A 20541-nucleotide genomic window follows, 5' to 3' on the forward strand; every position below is an offset into this window, starting at 1 on the left:
CCCACCTTCAGGAGTCTCCGCCCAGGCTGGGAGGAGTCTCCGCCCAGGCAAGGAGGAGTCTCCACCCACCTTCAGGAGGAGTCTCCACCCACCCTCAGGAGTCTCTGTCCAGACTCGTTAAGCTGCTCTAATCTGGGAAACAATCAAAAACACCGAAGCTGCAGCAGCAGCAGCAGAATGAATGAGGAACGGCTCGTTGCTGCTCCTCAGCCTCCCTGACCTTGTGAACCCGGCGTGGCGTGTGAGGGACGTCTGGACGACAGCTCTCAGCGCTGCTGACCGAAGACTGTGAGGAAAATAAAGCTCCACCATAAAGCGTTCCTCCTTTATTGTCAGAGAAGATCACAGAGTGTAAAACTGCTTTGTTCACAAAGGTTAGCATGCTAACTGTTTCTGTTCACACGCTTAAGCCCCGCCCCTACAGAGTAGATTCATGACCCTCCATGTTGTGGTTGTCTGAGGTGACTACTGGTCCCGCCCCCACACGGTGGCGTGAATATTCATGAGCATCAGGCAACTTTTCCATGTTTAAGGCACTCGTGGTCTCAGGTGAATCACAAAGTTGAGATTCCCACGTACGGATGAACCAAACTTTGGAAATTAACATGATTCATTTGCATACGTCTACAAAATATTCATTACAGCTACGGCGGACTAAATTGGACCCCCGCTGAGCCCAACAACAAAATGCAGCATTCGTTTATCGGCGTCCCACAGGAGAAGCACAGAGCAAACAACTGGGACTCTGCCGTCGCCGGGGAAACGGGGCAGGGAATGTGGGGCGGCGGAGCCCAATCTGCCGAATCTGTTATTTTCCTAGTTAAATTTTCTCCCTGCAGGACATGAAGTTTGTGATGTCTCCTGCTCCAGGAAGTCCATATTTGGCTGAACCTATCGGCGGTGGGCGTCGACCTCCCTGGTACCCGGCCGCTCCGTGGACATGGCTGCGTCTGTACGTTCGGGGTCGGCGTTCCCACCCTCGTCTGGACCGCCGTGTTTGCCTGGGAGCCACGGGAAGCCGGCGCCAGCGGAGAGGGCGCCCAGCGCCACGGCCGCCTCCTCTCCTTCCTCCACGGCGGAACCCAGCTCCTCGTCCTCGGCGCCTTCCTCCTCGTGCCCCGCCTCCTCCACGGGACTCCGCCCCTCTCCCAGTTCCGGGACGGACGGTTCTTCCGTCAGGGTCACGGCTCCGGTGGCTCTCCCGCCGGTTCCATCCGTCTCCGCCCCTGCCAGAGGCCCGAGCAGCACAGGTGCGTCCCCCCCGCTGACGCCATCTGTGCCGGGGTCGCTGCCAGCGGCGCCGCTTCCCCACCATGAATCATGGGAGCTTCTGTCACCTGCAGCAGCGGGAAGAGGGCAGGTGAGAACAGCACCTGATCCGGAGCCAGCCAGACCACAAAACACGGCTTCTCTTCCCTTCAACGCCTCGGGCCGGACCGAGGACACGCCCCCTCGGCCCACGCCACTTTTTAAAGTGGTGAAAACTCACAACAGTTTGGTCCATTTGTGGAACCGCGCGAGTCATTTCCACGAGTTGTGGGACCGGGAGGCTTCCATGGCAACAGCCTAAATATAGCAGCAGCGCCCCAGACAACAGGACGCGAGGCGAGCGCGGCGCTCCGCATCCCGGCGGCGGCGACGGCCGAGCCGTGCCGCTCCGCTGAAATATGGCTCACTTTGGGAGTGCTGACCCATATTTGTGGCTGTGCAGGCAAGAAGGTTAAACACAGCACAGAGAGGCGGAGACACCTTCCTGGATCTGGCATCCATATTTATGGCACACACACACACACACACACACACACACACACACACACACACACACACACACACTGCAGAAGTTTCTGAATGTCAGCAGGCGGGAATCTGCCTCACATTTCCAAAATGCCATGGCATTTGGGCAGCTTGCAGCGACGCGAGGCGGAGCGGCACCGGAGCGGCGCCGGAGCGGCGAGGCGACGCGCTCGGGTTAAGCACGGGAAGACGGCGCGGGGTGCTTAGCACGGAGCGGCTAATGGCAGCCCGAGCGTTAGCCGAGGTTCGCGCCACCGTTGCAGTCGCGCTCAATTACACACTCACCTGCGGGTGGCGGCGCCACGGGCGCCACGTTGGGGCGGAGCGTGACAGGTGTTGGGCGGAGCTCCGGCGGGAGGCCGTCAGTGGCGCCGTCAGTGATGCTGTCAGGCGTCCCTGCAACATCACACACATTAGGGAGGAGGAAGCTGCTGCGAGGCCCCGGGGGGGCACAACCACGCAGGTCTGGGTGGATGTGGTGGTTTGGGTCTGGATGAACATGGCCCAGACATGGCCCGTCTTTGCCCCCCCCCCCCCTTTAAATTTGCTGCGTGTTGTTTGGTCTGTAATAATGATCGGAACATAAACGGCGTTCCTGTCAGCGGCGTTGGGTGGGAACGCTGATTAAGAGGCACTCAGTTCATTTCATCAGAAGCTGTTTGGTGCATCAGAAATGGACCAAAGGCCCCCAGATGTGATCAGGCTGCACGTCTGGAGCCGAGGACGTGTCCGGCGCCGCGTCCCAGCCGCCAACAGCCTCCGACAGCTGATGAGCCGTTTAAAAAGCCGAGCGACTCCAATAATTCAGAGCCTGGAAACCATCGAATCCCGGGTCGGAGACAACGTCAGCTGGTTTACGCTCCTGAGGGCCCCATCCCAACGGCGAGCGGCTCAGCCCTCCATCCTTCCACCTGAGGTCCGTCTGCCCCCCCCCCCCCCCCCCCCCGACCCCCCAGCCCTGCTGGTTTTTAGCTGGCCGACTCTAAACGCCGCTGGGATCCATCAATCCCAGCTGTGGATCCACGTCGCCCTGATTGTTCTTGGCTCTGTTCTCCGGGCCTCAGCCAAGGACCCTCCATCAACCCAACTCCACATCACATCACACGGCTCTGCGCCCCCCCCCCCCCTCCGCTCCCCCCCACCGAGGTGGACGCTCCGGCCCCTCGCCTACAAATTCCCTAATAACGGCACATTCACCTAAATGTGTTTGTAATGTGGGCAATCATTCCCCGTAATGGATGCTTGTCAGTTTTATAGCGGCGGGAATGACGGTCTCGTGACAGGCAGGGCGCCTCCGCTCAGCTGAGGCCGCCGCTCCTGGCGGCTCAGGCGCGGCGCAACAGCGCCCCCCGGTGGGGGGGGGGGCGCTAGTGTCTGGGCCAGGAACAGATGGGGATGGAGGAACCTGAAATGCTGAATGAGAATGGGACAGTGTTGAGATGACTGACAGGGTGGAGGGACGGGGGGGCAGAGGGGTACATACGCCCTGTTCCCATGGATACGTGGTAGGTCAGGCCTGAGACGCAGCGGAGGGGAAGAAGAAGAAGAAGAAGACTTGGAATCACGTGTCAGTGACGCGCCGCCGCCCCCAGACCCCCCACGGGGAACACACCTGGAAGACTCCACAGTCCCGACACCTCCAGCGTCTTCAGCTTCTTCTCCAGGTCCGCCACTCGGTTTCCCAGGATCCTGCAACAGCGGCGGCAGCGGGTCAGCGGACAGGTGTTTGCGTTTGGGGCGGCGGCGGCGGCGGCGGCGGCTGGGAGCAGGCGAGTCAACACGCCGGCGCTACCTGTTGGTGTGCCGCTGGTGCTGGATGACCAGGTTCTTCTCATGGATGGTCTCCAGCAGAGCCGTGGCCAGAGACTTCAGGTCGGAGATGGACTGAGGCGTGGCCGGCAGGCTGCAGCCCCGCTCCACCAGGAGCGTCTCCTGGACTGGAGGAGAGGAGGCGGAGTCAGGCGGAGGACGCCGGGTCAAATATTTACCCAGAAGCGAAGAGGCGAAGGAGCAGATCCGAGCGGGAGGACGCTCGCTTTCAGCGGAACACGCTGCCACTCGCCGCCGCCACTCGGCGCCGCGGCCTGGTTTCGCCGCCAGCTCTGCTCTCCGGCGCTCACAACACAATTGCGTCTGAAGGATCGGCGGCGGTTCTTAAATAATGCAGCGAGACGCGCCGATACACAGACAGGAAGTGATTTGTGACACGGGGAGGAAACCAGATGATGAGGAGCAGATTTCACCAGCGCCTGACGGGCTCCGCCTGGGTCGGGGCGGAGCAGGGAGGGTGGCGTCTCTCACCTTGTTTGGCAGACAGGACGCCGCTGAGGGCAGCGTGTGGTTTCCCAGAGTTCTTCCTCCTCTCCAGAGCCGTCTGAGGGGAGGAAAGGGCTGAAAGAATAAAGGAAGCACCAATCAAAGCAGATCAAAGCCACCCCTGGTGAAGGCAGCTTGGCGGGGGCACCTTGTACTTCAGGATGTTGGACTTCAGCAGGTCCACCTCCTCTTGGAGTTGCCCGAAACGGTCGTGTAAATACCTGAAAACCAAGAGCGGGAATCATCTCAGCATTCCAACATCAGCCTCCGCTGATCCTGATGGATGTGGGAGGGGCCAGACCCGTGACCCCTGACCCTGGAGCCAGTCTGACCTGTTCTCCATGCACAGGGCGTCCACGTCGATGACGCGGGCCTCGCGGTTCCCCAGCACGTGGTTGAGCTCCACGTTGAGCCGGCACGCCTTCTCTCGGAAGACGTTGCGCTCCGCCTTCACGTCCTGCAGCTCGTCCGTCACCGCCTTCACGTTGTGCTCCGCCTCCTCCAGCTGGGGGGGGGGGGGGGGGGATCATCTCAGCTGAGCAGAAACATGCTTCTCTCTAACGGGAGCAAACCAGATCCACCCACCTGAAGCCCCGCCCTCTCCAGCTGGCGAACCAGGTCTTCCCGCTCGTGCGCGGGGAAGTGGCGCGCCCCCACCTCCTCGTCCCCCAGCCTCTGACGGGTGATGGTCATCCTGAGGAGCTGCACATTTAAACACACGACGTAAATCCGCGGTTTAACGAAGAACCTTTCATCTCCGAGGCCACGCCCACACGCCACCTTGTTGTCCCCCTGCGCCTCCGTCAGCCTCTGGTTCAGCTCCTTCAGCTCCTCCGTCAGCTTCTTCTCTCGCTCTTTGGAATTCCCGAGGAGCTGCGCCAGGTTCACCTGGGGGGGGGGAGTAAATGGGGGGGGGGGCATGATCACGTGACCTTAACGCGCACGGTTGAGGTTCCGTAACTGAGGTGAATCAACAGGATCCGGGACGGGAGCGGCTCACTCCAAACACGCCGGGCTCCGGCCAATCAGCAGCTCACCTGGTGGCGTTTCTCCGGAGGCAGCGACGGGTCGCCGTCCTGAAAACAAGAAGAATGCCACCGTTTAACGGGGCCACCCAGAGGGGTGGAGCCAGAGGCGGGCCACCCAGAGGGGTGGAGCCAGAGGCGGGCCACCCAGAGGGGTGGGGCCAGAGGCGGGCCACCCAGAGGGGTGGGGCCAGAGGGGCCACTCACGATCAGCTCCCGGTACTTCTTCTTCAGCCCCTGGTGGCGCTCTCTCAGCTGGTTGGCCATCAGCTTGTACTGGTCCCGCTCCTGCTGGCAGGTGTCCAGCTCCTTGGACAGGATGAGCAGCGCGTCCTTCTTGCTCTCCAGCTTCCGTTTACACACCAGGAACTGCAGAGAGCCACAGCGTCACAGCTCTGGTGGAGGCAGGAGGTTTTAGATCCCATCAACGTGGAACCAAATTAGGCAGCAGCAGACGACTCTTGACTTTAGCAGCAGGGTTGGAAAAGAACTCAGCGACCGATTAAATGTGAAGCTGAACTGGGGAATTTGGACATTTTAGCAATAAGAATTCACGCTAAAGCCCAAAAATCCTGTAGAAACAGGAGAAGTCAGTCAGTTATTGGCCTGTTTGTCTCTTGGCTCCCATAACCTGTTTATTGGTGAGTTTTACTTTAGTTGGAATGCAGAGAAATATCTCGAATTAGTGCACATATCTCAGGTTAGTGCACATATCTCAGGTTAGTGCACATATCTCGGGTTAGTGCACATATCTCAGGTTAGTGCACATATCTCGGGTTCGTGCACATATCTCGAATTAGTGCACATATCTCAGGTTAGTGCACATATCTCGAATTAGTGCACATATCTCAGGTTAGTGCACATATCTCAGGTTAGTGCACATATCTCGAATTAGTGCACATATCTCAGGTGAGTGCACATATCTCGAATTAGTGCACATATCTCAGGTTAGTGCACATATCTCAGGTTAGTGCACATATCTCGAATTAGTGCACATATCTCAGGTGAGTGCACATATCTCGAATTAGTGCACATATCTCAGGTTAGTGCACATATCTCAGGTTAGTGCACATATCTCGAATTAGTGCACATATCTCAGGTGAGTGCACATATCTCAGGTTAGTGCACATATCTCAGGTGAGTGCACATATCTCAGGTTAGTGCACATATCTCAGGTTAGTGCACATATCTCGGGTTCGTGCACATATCTCGAATTAGTGCACATATCTCAGGTTAGTGCAAATATCTCAGGTGAGTGCACATATCTCGAATTAGTGCACATATCTCAGGTTAGTGCGCATATCTCGGGTTAGTGCACATATCTCAGGTTAGTGCACATATCTCAGGTTAGTGCACATATCTCAGGTTAGTGCACATTTCTCAGGTTAGTGCACATATCTCGAATTAGTGCACATATCTCGGGTTAGTGCGCATATCTCGGGTTAGTGCACATATCTCAGGTTAGTGCGCATATCTCAGGTTAGTGCGCATATCTCAGGTTAGTGCACATATCTCAGGTTAGTGCGCATATCTCAGGTTAGTGCACATATCTCAGGTTAGTGCACATATCTCAGGTTAGTGCACATATCTCAGGTTAGTGCACATATCTCGGGTTCGTGCACATATCTCGAATTAGTGCACATATCTCAGGTTAGTGCACATATCTCAGGTGAGTGCACATATCTCGAATTAGTGCACATATCTCAGGTTAGTGCACATATCTCAGGTGAGTGCACATATCTCGAATTAGTGCACATATCTCGGGTTAGTGCACATATCTCAGGTTAGTGCACATATCTCAGGTTAGTGCACATATCTCGAATTAGTGCACATTTCTCAGGTTAGTGCACATATCTCGAATTAGTGCACATATCTCGAATTAGTGCACATATCTCAGGTTAGTGCACATATCTCGAATTAGTGCACATATCTCAGGTTAGTGCACATTTCTCGGGTTAGTGCACATATCTCAGGTTAGTGCACATATCTCAGGTTAGTGCACATATCTCGAATTAGTGCACATATCTCAGGTTCGTGCACATTTCTCGGGTTAGTGCACATATCTCGAATTAGTGCACATATCTCAGGTTCGTGCACATATCTCGGGTTCGTGCACATATCTCGAATTAGTGCACATATCTCAGGTTAGTGCACATATCTCGAATTAGTGCACATATCTCAGGTTCGTGCACATATCTCGGGTTCGTGCACATATCTCGAATTAGTGCACATATCTCGAATTAGTGCACATATCTCAGGTTAGTGCACATATCTCAGGTTAGTGCACATATCTCGAATTATTGCACATATCTCAGGTTAGTGCACATATCTCAGGTTAGTGCACATTTCTCAGGTTAGTGCACATATCTCGAATTAGTGCACATATCTCAGGTTAGTGCACATATCTCAGGTTCGTGCACATTTCTCGGGTTAGTGCACATATCTCGAATTAGTGCACATATCTCAGGTTAGTGCACATATCTCGGGTTCGTGCACATTTCTCGGGTTAGTGCACATATCTCGAATTAGTGCACATATCTCAGGTTAGTGCACATTTCTCGGGTTAGTGCACATATCTCGAATTAGTGCACATATCTCAGGTTAGTGCACATATCTCGGGTTCGTGCACATTTCTCGGGTTCGTGCACATTTCTCAGGTTCGTGCACATTTCTCGGGTTCGTGCACATTTCTCAGGTTCGTGCACATTTCTCGGGTTAGTGCACATATCTCGGGTTCGTGCACATATCTCAGGTGAGTGCACATATCTCAGGTGAGTGCTGCTGAGCACCGTTTGTGCACTAAAGCCCCCAAATGACGCAGCTTTCCGCAGGTTTCCCCGTCTTGGCTCCACACCCAGGTGATGCTAACAGGTGTGTCAACATCTCTTTAACAGCTTCGTGTCCAGCTGTTCCTGCCAACGTTGGTTGGTTTATACATTTGAGGTGAAGATGAAACAAATCTGAGTTTATTTGGACCTGAATGGTTCTCCGGGATGCTTCCATATGGAGGGGAGCTTGGGCGAAAACCAGCCCGCCTCCGCAGCACCGACCGGCGGCTCCCACCGCTGTCTTACCTCGCTGACGAGCCCCTGCCAGTCGCTCTCGCTCCGCTTGGAAAACTGCATCATCCGGAATATTTTAGCCGGTTTTCCCGACTAAATATCGGGATACGTGGCGACTTCCAGCCCCGCCTGAGCTGTCGCTGCTCCGTTTGTTTGGCAGCGTCACTATTTCATTGCGGATGTGCGCGTCAAGTTCGGCGGAGTGATACAGCAGGCGAAAACAGGACATCCGGTACTGCGCCGAAATCAACCGAATCTTTCTTCTTTAAATCGATTTATCTATTTGTTTTAAGATTAAGATTTCATTCAAAATGTCTCGCAGAAATGTGGATATTATTTGAAATTTCGTGATTTTTCAAGGGAAAATAACACGACGAAAATTACACCAACAACGGAAGAAATGAAATGTTTTGGGGTTTTTTTTTACAATAAAAGCTCAAACAAGCGTCGCTTTTCTTCGTGCATTTGCAAAATTACTTATGCCAAAAAAAATGTTATAAAGGTTATAAAAAAGGTAATAATTCTGACGTTACGGGTGGATTAAATGCCAGATTAATTTGGTGAATTAAAAATGTGGACATACTAAAGAGTGAAAGCAATCATGACAATTTAATAAGCTTTAATTAAAGTAACAGAAAAGTGACGTGTTATTGATGATCTTGCTGCCACCAGAGGAGTAAAGCGAGCTGTGACTTCCATCTTTAGCTGAAATCATTAAAATGATCGATCGTTAATCTGCTGTCAGCAAATAAGAACAAAAAAAATCTTTTCTATTCATGAATCATCTTTGCAAACATGTTTATTTTGAAATTTACAGCAAAACGTTCAATTTAGCTTCATGTTTCAGCCCAAATAAAAGAATCTCCACATCCAACACTTTGATATTTGATGGTTTTCAGCTTTATTTGCGATATCATTCACGATAAAAGTCCAAGCACTTTGAGTTTCTGAGTTTCACCTCAAATGAATTTAGCAAACACCTGTTTTGTTGCTATCATGCTGCTATAAGCTTAATATTATCATTTTAATAATAATCATTATTAGAATTATTATTAAACAGAGTGCAAATATCAGTCCAGGCAATTATATGACAGGAAGTGGCCCTGCAGACCCTGCTTTTATATACATTTTGTAGGTTAAAGTCAATACTGAACAATTCCAAAAAGCTGTTAAGTGGATTTATTTACATGTTTTCTTGTCATAGTAAATTTGGAGAAAAGTTGCTTTTTAAAAAAGAAAATGTTTCCCTGATTTCACTTAAAACAAATTCTTTCTCCTAGAAAAGGATTCTATCTACTCTAACGCTAAACTAAAGGTTAACTGTGAATTTTTATTATTATAGGTCCACGTAGCCGCTGAAGCCTTTTGTTAATTCCTATATCCATAATTTAACTCTACATATTTTAACATATAGAAGCTACAGCACTATTTTATACCTGGGCTCTCAGGGCTGAGGACTCATTACAGTAATTAGCAATTAAAGGTTTGTGCTTCCAGACGTTCCCTGTGTGGGTGTAGTGCCTTATCGCGGCCAGAGGGGGCACTGTGGGGCGACCCCAGAGCTTATAAGGCAACCTGCTGTACATCAGCCCACCACAGAGTGAGAGCCTGTGAGGTAAAAGCAGCCTTTAAGTATCGTTACCAGGTTTTTGGTGGCATGAGACATTCATGAAGGGCTCCACAAACCGAATTAACGTGTGCAAACAGGTCGTATTTTTGGATCTACACACCTTCAGAAATGGGACCAGGATGTTTCCAGAAGCAACCAGCACGGATGCACCGACCCCAGGTTTGTCCGACTTTCGTGAGCGACCAAAGTGATGAACGGCAGGCGTCCCGAGGAGTGACCCCGCCCTGGCACCGGTGCATCTCTGGTTAGCAGCTGCTTTGTGCCGCTCTTTGACCTCTTGACCTTCCCTGTCGTCCCGTCTTAAAGCTCAGAGGCCGTTGGACGAGGCCATTTGGAGAGAGCTGGAACACTTCAAGGGACCGAAGGACTTAAAATAGTTTCTGACTCAGCATTTTCAGGAAGAGCGCGGGATGACTGAAGACATGTACCAGCTTTTTTTGGGGGGTGGGGGAGACATTCGGCTGCAGGACACAAGGCACAGCCCCTCACAGGCTCAGGTCAATGAGGACGTGCTCAAAGATCTGGGTGTTTCCTTTGAAGCTGGAGGTGAAGATGAAGTCCCTGCGGTCGGTGGAGATGACGGTGAAGGAGCGCGGCGCCTGGATGTAGACCTCCTTGAAGCGGTCGAAGACCTTCCTGTCGCCATCCCACAGGAGGATCTGGGAGAAGGTGTAATCGCTGCCCAGGGCCAGGTAGTGGCGCTCCTTGAAAGAGAACGGCTGCAGAACCATGGAGCCCCGCGAGGGTAACGCCTGGATCTCTGCAAACTGTTTGGGACCCCAATACAGGACTTTGGAGTCGCCGATGTAGCGCGTCATGGCCAGGTAGAGGTCTCCTTTGATCCGGAAGTGCTTCACGGCCACGACGTCGTCCATGTTGGGGATCTCGCCTTGCAGGACGAACTTCTGGTTGCTGCGGCTCCACTGGTAGATGACGGGCACCTGCGAGCGGCTCGACAGGATGAGGTGAGCCTTCCCGTCCAGGTCCAAGTATTCGACGTCCGTGTCCCGGTACCACTCGTGCAGCGACTGGTAGGAATAGAATCCCTTGTTGTTCCACTTGTAGAGGGTGGACAAGCCCGCCTTTGAGCTGTCGGCAATCACGAAGAACCAGTCGGAGCCGATCTGGAACGCCTCCACGTCGTTGGGTTTGGAGATCTTGGTGACCTCGATGTCCTGGAACTTGCTGAACTTGCTCTGGTCTTCGTCAAACTTGTAGATGTAAGAGCCTCCGAACAGCTGGGCCACAATGACGAAGACCTGGTCCACGATCACAACCGGCTTGCAGCTCACCACGGACTGACCTGGGGGGGTCACGGAGGAGGCGGTTAGCGGGGGAGCGCCAGACCCGAGCGGGTCGAGCGCCAGACCCAACCGGGTCGAGCGCGCTACCTGTGATGTTATCGTAGGTCCTGAAGTTCATCTCGATGTGGTCCCACTGGTACACCATACAGCTGTCTGCACTGGGAGCGCCGATGGTGACGTAGACGTCGTCCTTATAGTCGAAGGTGTCGATGGAGAGGGACTCCGACGCGATGGTCTGGTGGACAACAAAATCTGGGGAGGGTACAGACGACGTCTTAGGTCTGGACTGGGATGGACGGGCCGGTCCTCCTCACCTGTGGAGATGCAGTCGTCGTGCAGGCTGCTCTGGTCGTTGAGGCTCTTGCCCTTCATGTCCTCCGGCCCGGCACACGCCACGCTGGACACCGTGGCGTTGGTGCTCTTCAGCCACGTCATCAACCACTTGGCACGGCAGTCGCACTCGAAGGCGTTTCCCCGCAGGTCCCTGCGGAGCGGACGGAGGAGAAACCGAACCCAGCTGGTCAAGCTGGCGCACACGTGGGTCAACTAGACGTGAAAGGACTAACTAGAACTAACAGTTCTATGAGCGAGTCCAGGTCGGAGAAAAGGTCCCTGGGCAGGAACTTGATGTTGTTATTTGCTAACGACCTGAAAACAGCAGCAACAGGAAGGAGAATTGTTCTTTCCCAAGAAATTCATAAGCAGCAGACTCAACAACGTCGCGAGATAATGAACATGTTCACGAGTGGAACACACAGGTGAGTCAGGTCCCTGAGTCCTCTGAAGGCAAATCTGGACACTGTCTCGATCTTGTTGCTTTCAATGAACCTGCAAAAGAACAAAACATGTGGAATTTTATTCACAGCTTAAATTCCCTTTATTTTGGCTGCTTCTAACCAAAACTACCCGAGATTTAATGTAATAAACTGCAGTTCTGTGTTGTGGCCACAAGGGGGCGGCAGAGAAGCAAAGATCAGAAAATGGATTTTTACTGAAAGACGAAGTTAAACTACTGCAGATTAACACTCCCGATCATCTTACAGGTACTCCAGATGTGGAAGACCTGAGAAGGCGTCGTCCCTCACAGCTGTGAGAGAGTTGGAATTCAGGAGCCTGTTCGAAAGAGTCAAACACAGACAAAAGCACCGTAAAGCGTGCAAATATTAGTCGAGCCCGTTTTAATCGGAGTTGAAAACAAGCCTTGATTTTCAACGGCAGCGCGTCCCGCGGCCGGACTCCTTACAGCAGCTGGAGCGACGGCATGTGCGCAAACATGGCCTCTTTGACCTCCGAGAAGGTCCCGTTGACGATGCTCCTGGAGGCGCACAGAGAGATAAACGTGAGCCCCCCACCACCGGCGCCTCCCCCGCCCCGGGCCTCAGCACCACACATCCCGTCACGCGTCTCCTCACAGTGAGCCGATGTCGCCGGGGGGGCTCCTCGGGACGCTGGAGATGCCGACGCAGATGATGGACTCCTTGGAGCAGCTGCATGATCTGGCGCAGCGGAACGGCTTCTGCAGATGTCCGGGCTGGACCAGCAGGGACAGGGACACCAGGAGCCAGAGGTTGACGGCCGCCACCATCCTGCTGCTCGCTTCAGGCTGCGCGCGCGCGTGCCTGTGTGTGTGTGTGTGCGCGTATCCGCCCTGCACCAGCGGAATGCTGCACCGAGCCTCTGACATCAGCACATCGGGCTGCGGCTCCTCAGCCCTCCCTCATTATTTATTCAAACGCGTCGTCACGCAGCGGCGCCGCGACGCACGCAAACGCGACCGCGCGCGCACCTCCGAAATCACGCCGAGTGACGTCAGTTAGGCGCTGGACCAGGTGGAGACGAGGGTGACTCTTCATCCTCCGCAGACGGAATCAGCAATAAAAGAACCGGGACCTTTATTTCAGCGTGTTTTGATCGTGTTTCCGGTTTCATTTGATCGGTTTCTCCTACGATCTGATTACAAATTCAAACAATACGACGAAATAAGCCAAAAAAATCTGTTTGCCTCAACATAATTTAATAAAACATATCCAAAATTTCTCGAAATCACGTGATTTATGCTGTTAAGTCAATTCTATCTGATCAGTAACGATAAGATGTCCCAGTGTGACCCGGCTGATCAATAGTATCGATCCAGGCAGCATGGAAACGGCCGTGCTGCACCTGAACGCATCACCAATGCAGCAGCTCTTCACAACCAACAGATGAGAGATGAAGACACTTCAGTCATCAATAAACAACCCCCCCACCTGTCACTGGAGCCTCGTTTAGCCCCGCCCCCGCAACCAGCCCGCTGCTGACGTCACCTCAGACGCCCCCCAGCAGAAGGGTTCCAACAGTTTTTACATTTATTCATGCCGAGTCTCAACTGCAGCTTTCAGACGGATCTGATGGGGAAAAAGGTCCAACTCAAGTTGACAGAGGTGATTTTATTTCAGTCCTGGCCGTCGTCCTCCGGCTGTGACTCCCCCGTGGGGGGGGGGGCCGCCGCCCCCCCCCTTTCTTCAGGCTCCTCAGACACTTGTCCAGTCTCTTGATGGACAGCGCCACGTCTTCACGGGTGATGCCGATGGCCGAGGCGGCGTTCAGGTAAGGACACGGGTACGACTCCGAGTGGGACATGAAGCCGCGGAACAGGTGTCCGCTCACGGTCTGCTCGGCGCCCAGCGGTACCACCCTGAAGAGCAAGGACAGGAAGTTGAGTGGCCACGCCCTCGCTAACGCTAGGACGCTGTGGGACGTGGGTACCTGGCTCCTGACACCTGCCGCGTGAAGAGCATGGAGCCCAGCTGGGTCAGCGCCGTGTTGCCCCGAGCCTGGAGGGCGTCCAAGGACATGGCTGCGGACAGGAGAGAGAAGAGTCACGCCTGCTCAGAACCGGCGCTCCGCAGCCGGGGCGGCCAGCTCACCCAGGGAGACGGGGTTGTGAGGGGTGTGCAGCAGCCGCTCCCCGTGGGACGAGGCCAGGGCCTTCAGCTCCTGGGCCAGCAGGGAATACATGTCCTGCAGGGGAGGGACAAGAAGGTCGCAGGTCACACGGGGTCACTTCAACAGGTTACAGAGGGGCTCCTCCAGTCAGGCCGTCTGTTCTCCCCCAACAAAACGATGACTTCACGGCAAGGCCTGCGTGTGTGTGTGCGTGTGTGTGTGTGTGTGTGTGTGTGTTACACCATCAGGCCGTCTGTTGTTGATGTTTGAATTATTGAAAGGAGGGAAGTGGAGGAGAGCTCTTCTGGGAAATTGCTCCTGTGTATCAGTAATTGACCACCAGGGCCGGATCGATGGATCCTGATGGGATGAGGTCACGCGAGAAGGTTCCTGGACGTTCTCACCTTTCGCTCTGACAGGAGCTTCTTGTAGCCGCTGGCTCCCAGAGCCAGGAGGGTGATGAGGACGTCCAGGGACGGCGAGGCCGACGCTCGACCTGCACAGAAGAAGAACGCCGCCTTTGATCAACAGGAGCTACAAGAACTGCTTTGATGTGGGTGGGGGGGGTCAAAGGTCATGGCACACACTCACCGGGGTACATCCTGCTGATCTCCTGAATGAAGGTCTCATCAAAACCTGCGATAATAGCGCCGCCTACTGGAACCATGAAGTTCTTGTCCAGGCTCTGCACAAAGGCGTCGATCCTCCCGACACGGGCGCCCTGAGGACGCAGATCTGAAGTCACCCGAACGCACCCGCTGCCCCCTGGTGGCGGTTTGAGGACGTCTCCGTCATCGCTGCCTCACCTGCTGGATCAGGTGCATGCACTTGGACGCCTGCACGCCATACGCGTTGTTCACGATGTGTGGAACGTCGTACTTGGCGCACATGGTGGCCAGCTCCTCCAGCCTGGGAGAAAGAGCGAGCAGTGGGCAGAAGGTTCTGACTTCTGATGGGACACTTGGAGCTCGCCGACCTGTCGGGGACGCGCGGGGCGAAGCAGGAAGTTGTGGAATGAACACACAGGATGTTCTCAGGTCCCAGTTCCTGGATCTTCTGTTCCACGGCGCCCAGGTCCGTCCGTAGCTCATCGCCCTCCAGAAGGTTCTGGATCACCACCGGTTCGAAACCTGCTCAGGCGTCATTTCAGGTTCCTTTGTGAGCGGCTGAGGCGAGTCGGACCTGAAACGGACCGTTTTCTCTCACCTGCGGTGATCATGGCTTTGAAGCACGACTTCTGGTCGATGCGGGGCCAAACGATGTAACGAGCCTTGGGCCTGCGATGACGGAGGGTCAGGAAACACAGGGTCAAGCTCATCCCCGTTGCCATGGGAACGACGAAGCAGCTAGCTACACTTCGGACGCCTGTTAGCCAGGAGGAACGGAGCAGGCTTTTAAACGTTACATGGAAATATTTTCCATTCCCAAAAGCGGAAAAAAAACGTGGGTTCAAACGAACCGGAGAGCTTCAAGACGTCCAGCACGACCGAGTTGGTCAGCTTATTGAGCAAACTGGATCCTGCGGCTTTGGGCTGAATGGCAGCGATGTCGCCGGACCGGCCGATACCGTGGATCAGCCTGCGGACGACAGACGGACGTCTAATCCGGCATTTGTCATAAATGTGGGTGAAGCTCATGGTTGCCGACCTGTAATGTCGCCGAGCCACCAGGCTGGAGGCCACCCGACCTTCTCGCTCTCCCACCCCACAGTTACCCAGGAAGTTGTTGCTGTCCATCACGGCCAGCTCGCTCAGGAAGAGCTCGATGGTGCTCTCGCTCCATCCTTCCTCGGGACACTTGCCCTGTGGGGAGGACGAGATGGACACCGGGTTACCCCGTCCCCCAGAGGAGGGCGTGGGGACGCAGACGGACGCTCTCACCTGCTCCAGCAGGCGTCTGATGAGCTGCTCGTGGCTGCGGCGAGCCTGACTCCCCTGACGGATGTAGGAGGCAGACACGACCTTCTCGCTCAGGCTGAAGTTCTCGCCGTTCATCTTTGCCAAAGAGTTTCAGGGTGACATCAAACGTCGACGCTCCAAAAGGAATCCTGGGAAAATAAAAAGCTGTTACGGGAGGGTTTCACCTTCAGAAAATCCACCATTCTCCAGTCAGGATGTCAATAAAATTCTAAACTTTTGGAAAAGATCTACACTAACCAGAATCCCCAAACCTGCTGTTGCCATGGAGACCACTCCAGCAGTTAGCTGGTAAAGGATAAACGTAGAAAACCGTGTTGGATTTTGGGATGTGGAGTTTCCGGATTATCAAACTAAATAATACCTCTAGCTTTTTTTAGTTTGTTAGAACTTTTCCGTCCATTTTTTTTTTTAAAGTTTTATTTTTCGTAATATAATACATGGACGTTCACGAGTTCAACGAGTAAAATAACTTCCGGCTTTAGGCAACGTCGGCAAATTCTGGGATTCTGGGAAATGTAGTTCAACGAATGTCGCCCACAAACGTCAACATTGTGAATTTTATAGAAAGAACTGGAGTTTAGAGCATTCGTCTCCTCCCCAATTACACTCGTGTGCGAAAAATAAGACAACTTTCCAGCTAATTTTTCATTTCAAAAGTGAGGGAAAACTTCTGGGGGAAATAGCGAGTCTAAAACATGGGGTATTATTCTGTGGTTCTGTCTTTATCTGAGAAAATCGGATGGAAAATGCAACAGGGTTCGGTGAGCGGCTGGTTTTGTTTTATAAAAACATATTTACACATCAGCAATTTTACTCAACAGTTTAGCGAATGGTGGAGCCGCTCGTGTAGCGGGGGGGCAGTTAGCATGGATGCTAACGCATCTGGGACGGGAACGAGACGGCGAATAGAAGCAGGAGGATATTCGGAAGCTCTGTTCTCACCGAGCAGTTGGACCAGGAGAAGCTCCGCCGAAGCGCCTCCAGACGACCGGAAACACGAGGACACGCAGAGCAGCCGCTGACGCACTGCGTCATGACGTCACTGCGTCATGACGTTCTGGGACGGCTCACGTGATCCCCGCGTCTGTCTCGATCGATGTGGCTTTTAATTCTATTATTATCTGTTTTATACACCAGGAACTCACCTTTAAGTTAATTTGTTATGATGGATTTAAGCTTTGATGACTGAATGACAGAAGTTTAAATAAAATCCACCAGGTCTCAGTACAATAAATCAATAAATAAAACCCCCTTTTTTTTAAATGTGCAGAAAGAGAATGAAGGCAACGATGTTTTTGGTTGAATAAAAGTTAATAACGAGGCTCTTGAATTCATCTTGTTTCCGTGTTTAGTTTCCGTTTATTTCGGATCTTTTGTGGATGGAGCCGCACAAACACAAGAATGTGATGTTGCGATGTTCTGTCGCCTCACACACACACCTAAAACACATATATGACACACGTATGACACACCCCCTCACACTTAGAGGTCGATCAATACTATACAATTATCAACAGGAAAGTTTTCATGCTCAGTTTGACCCTCAAGTTTTCATAAGATCAACACAACTCGTCTCTCCAACCACGTTCATCTCCCGTTTCAGCCTTTTCCCAGTCGAAACTTGGATCTTCATTCGTCTCGAACCTTCTGTTTAATCCAGAGCAGCAGGGGCGGAGGTCGTGGAAGAGATGTGGGCGGAAAAGGAGGCAGAGAGACGGCAAGTGTGTGGCACAGCAGGGAGTGAGAGTCAGCCGCTATGCCAGTATCTTGCCTTCTCTCCTGGATCCACTCTGGACCTTCTGGGTCAGCTCCATCCACCCAGAAGAACTCGCAGGTAAAGCAGGAACATTCATAGAAAGTGTGAGTGCTCAGGTCAGGAACTGCTCCCTCACCTGTCTCGGTCTCCTACCTGTTGACTTACGCGCTCTCCGCCACTTCTGCGCCGCGCGTCTTGACGCACGTGGAGCGTTTGCGGACGTCACGCGGTCGCACCTCGCACCCTCCTGCCGGAGATGCGGGTCTGCTCGGTGCGTCCCGGCCTGACTTTCACCCGGGGGGGAGTTCCCGACTGACGTCACGGATGACGCTTCCGGATCAAACGCGCCTCCGGAAATGGAGCAAAATCCTGGTGAAGGGCGCAGAAGTCGCGAGGCGCGCTGGTGGTGGATGAAGTTCACCAGGAGATCCGTCCACTCAGCTGGGATCTGGTCCATCGGTGAATCACGCTGGATGAGTCAAAGCCGGTCTAGACGAGAAAAGTGTCTCCAGCAGGACACGTGGTCTGATGGCAGACATTCTTCAAAGACTGAGTCTAAGATCCATCCGAGCTCCTGGTCCAGGGTCCCAGGGCCAGGCAGGACATCCTGCTGGAGCCCACAGAAAAGGAGCCGGACTCAGCAGAACCTTCAGCTGAGACTCAGCAGAACCTTCAGCTGAGTCTGTTCCCACGTGCTCGGTAGGAACCTCTGATGTCCAACGGAGGGTCCCTGCAGAGCGCCCATCAGGTGGCCTGTGGCGAAGCCCCGAACTCTGGTCCAGCACCACTAAGGGGCCCTTCCAGGACCGGAACAGGGCTGTGCCTCTGGGGTGACCCCTCCAGGTGAATACGCTCTTGTCTAGCATGTCCGTGATGAACGAATGAACGGGCTAAAGTGGCCTCTCCGACACGCCTCCAGTCAACGAGAGGACGGCCTGGCGCCCCCCAGGGGGCGCTAGCAGTGGCCTGCCTGTGATTGGTGCCATTCAATCCGGACTCTCATCTCTAATCTAACTTTTCTTTCTGTTGGTGTCGTTAGAAAAGGGCCCGTTTGACGTCGACAGCGGTGACTCACGCCTGAACGCGTCGACCGCGCCCGCCAACTCCCACAGAGCGAACGCCGTTTCCACCCCTGACACAGTTTCCATTGCGTACACGTACACGTGCACGTGTTTACTCTCATCATGGTGTCACGGATTCTCAAATATCCCTTCGACCTGCTGGCCCTGCTTTTCAACATGCTGATCAACGCCGCCGCTAAATGCTAATGACAAAGAGCTGAGCTTCAGGAAATGATGGCAGCTTCCAGATTATTTCTTTATACTTTCATCTGCTTCGTCTGCATCCACCAGCCCCCAGAGGCCGGAGCAGTTAGCATCATCAGCGCTAACAGACGACCGTTTGTGCATCGCACAACATAAACGGTGGATTCTGAATCACACGACGAGCCCTTGAAGGTGGGACCGGCGGTGACGTTCCTCTGAGTCACGGCTTCTCTCAGGTCAGCCGAGGACGTCGGTTCTGAAGAGTCATGAAAAACTGCTCCCACAAAACAGCAGAACGGGGCAGTTTTTCGGTGCTGGACCCCCCCCCCCCCCCCCCCAGCATATGGACCTCATCAACTGCTGGCAGAGCTGGTTGGATGTAAAGTCCCCTCAAACACTGATGCTGACTCACATTTAAAAGATCCAACTGTTCACTCCTGATTCTGCCAACACAACTAATTAGCTTAGCTTAACCTAGCATAGCTATGTGAACTGCTAACATACAGAACCTGAATGTGTTTTTACTTCAGTGCCAGCTACAGTTCAGCAACAAAAACTCTCAGTTGTTTTTGTGTCGGATCATTTTGGAAGAAATATCAAAGATATCAGCGAGAACCTTTGGAGGAACCTGGTTCTGAGTGTTCCTTGTGGATAAATGAACGGTGGGATGAGTTCGACTTCCTGTTCTTTGGTATCCAACAACGGGACTTCCAGAAAAGTGACTTTTCCTCACGTTAGCCTTTCGAGATTTGTTAGCTAATCCTGTATCAACCAGAATCGGGGTCAGTGGGCCCTTCCTGGACTGGCTCCATGTTTCCCAGATAACAACAGAGGTTTGTTTTCAGAAGAAACAAAAGAATTGGCAAGAATTAAAATCAGAGGTTTGTCTGATGGTGACAACTTTTTGTTTCCAGATAAAAACAGCTTTATCCGAGTTATCGGGAATCTGATTCATCTTTCCCACATCTTCTGAAAACAGAAGAGGTCGTTCCTGCAGGTTTGATCAAGTCCCGTCGAAGCTGAGCGGAGACGTGTCTCGACCCAGGGACGTGTAGAGGACGCAGGTGAGCCGGAGACACGATGTCACGAGGAAGGAGCCTTTATCACCTCGGTCCTCCATCAGAATTCCAGTCCAGCGAGCTCCGTCCTCTCAGGAGGGAGGTTGCAGAGCTGGAGCTGGCTTCAGCGAGTCCTCAACCACCGCATCTCCACGCCAGGAGCTCGACCGGTCTGTCACGGGGAAGATCGGCGCTGACCACTAGAGGGCGCCATAGCCTCACGCGCTGCGGGCAGAAGGCGCCATGGCGGGAATATTGGACCGGAGGACACCGCGGTTCTCTCATTTCACCATCTCTTGTTGACTCTATTTCTAAAGACTTTTTAAAGGTTTTGTCCAAAGTTTCATTCTAAAATGAGTCTATCCGCGAATAAAAAGGACGACTGACGACTCGCAGCAGCCACAGACACTAAAACTCTCATAAAAAAGCCCGACAGGAAGTCTGTGGACGAACCACCGACAGAGCTCTGAAGAGTCAGTTAGCCAAC

General features: G+C 53.3%; 3 protein-coding genes and 1 long non-coding RNA gene across 8 annotated transcripts; 1 reads left to right on the top strand and 3 right to left on the bottom strand.

Moving 5' to 3' along the window:
• Window positions 1-313: 313 nt before the first annotated feature.
• Window positions 314-8403, bottom strand: LOC101064854 (coiled-coil domain-containing protein 149-like). Of its 4 annotated transcripts, XM_029840008.1 has the most exons (14): window positions 8210-8403; window positions 5343-5504; window positions 5148-5186; window positions 4891-4998; window positions 4696-4812; window positions 4443-4615; window positions 4259-4331; window positions 4096-4168; window positions 3587-3731; window positions 3407-3483; window positions 3278-3310; window positions 2080-2190; window positions 1490-1759; window positions 314-1337 (listed from the first exon to the last, which is right to left on the bottom strand). In XM_029840008.1, exons 1-14 carry the CDS (start codon window positions 8261-8263, stop codon window positions 892-894), a joined length of 1881 nt encoding a protein of 626 aa, XP_029695868.1. In that variant the 5' UTR covers window positions 8264-8403; the 3' UTR covers window positions 314-891. The 4 variants fall into 4 exon arrangements, with proteins under 4 accessions (XP_029695868.1, XP_029695869.1, XP_029695870.1 ...); XM_029840009.1 differs by lacking the exon at window positions 3278-3310; XM_029840010.1 differs by lacking the exon at window positions 1490-1759 and having other exon boundaries at window positions 8210-8402.
• A 1896-nt stretch (window positions 8404-10299) lies between these two features.
• lgi2a (leucine-rich repeat LGI family, member 2a) lies at window positions 10300-12780 on the bottom strand. Its single transcript, NM_001078621.1, is given in 8 exon segments — window positions 10300-11130; window positions 11219-11383; window positions 11446-11615; window positions 11708-11779; window positions 11888-11959; window positions 12173-12244; window positions 12375-12446; window positions 12544-12780. Coding segments are annotated over 8 exon segments (1614 nt in total). The 5' UTR covers window positions 12717-12780; the 3' UTR covers window positions 10300-10312.
• Window positions 12781-13124: 344 nt separating this feature from the next.
• Window positions 13125-17067, bottom strand: sepsecs (Sep (O-phosphoserine) tRNA:Sec (selenocysteine) tRNA synthase). 2 transcript variants are annotated; one of them, XM_003966979.3, is made up of 12 exons: window positions 16918-17067; window positions 15937-16103; window positions 15704-15858; window positions 15516-15634; window positions 15263-15421; window positions 15033-15186; window positions 14863-14965; window positions 14648-14777; window positions 14461-14552; window positions 14038-14131; window positions 13877-13967; window positions 13125-13805 (listed from the first exon to the last, which is right to left on the bottom strand). In XM_003966979.3, exons 2-12 carry the CDS (start codon window positions 16048-16050, stop codon window positions 13538-13540), a joined length of 1479 nt encoding a protein of 492 aa, XP_003967028.2. In that variant the 5' UTR covers window positions 16051-16103; window positions 16918-17067; the 3' UTR covers window positions 13125-13537. The 2 variants fall into 2 exon arrangements, with proteins under 2 accessions (XP_003967028.2, XP_011605072.2); XM_011606770.2 differs by having other exon boundaries at window positions 16795-16929.
• Window positions 17068-18116: 1049 nt separating this feature from the next.
• LOC115250660 (uncharacterized) lies at window positions 18117-20454 on the top strand. Its single transcript, XR_003889228.1, has 3 exons — window positions 18117-18574; window positions 18771-19829; window positions 19911-20454. It is a non-coding gene; the product is annotated as an uncharacterized lncRNA (long non-coding RNA).
• Window positions 20455-20541: the final 87 nt, after the last annotated feature.

This window comes from Takifugu rubripes, chromosome 8, assembly GCF_901000725.2.
Source record: "Takifugu rubripes chromosome 8, fTakRub1.2, whole genome shotgun sequence".
NCBI classification, from domain to species: domain Eukaryota; kingdom Metazoa; phylum Chordata; class Actinopteri; order Tetraodontiformes; family Tetraodontidae; genus Takifugu; species Takifugu rubripes.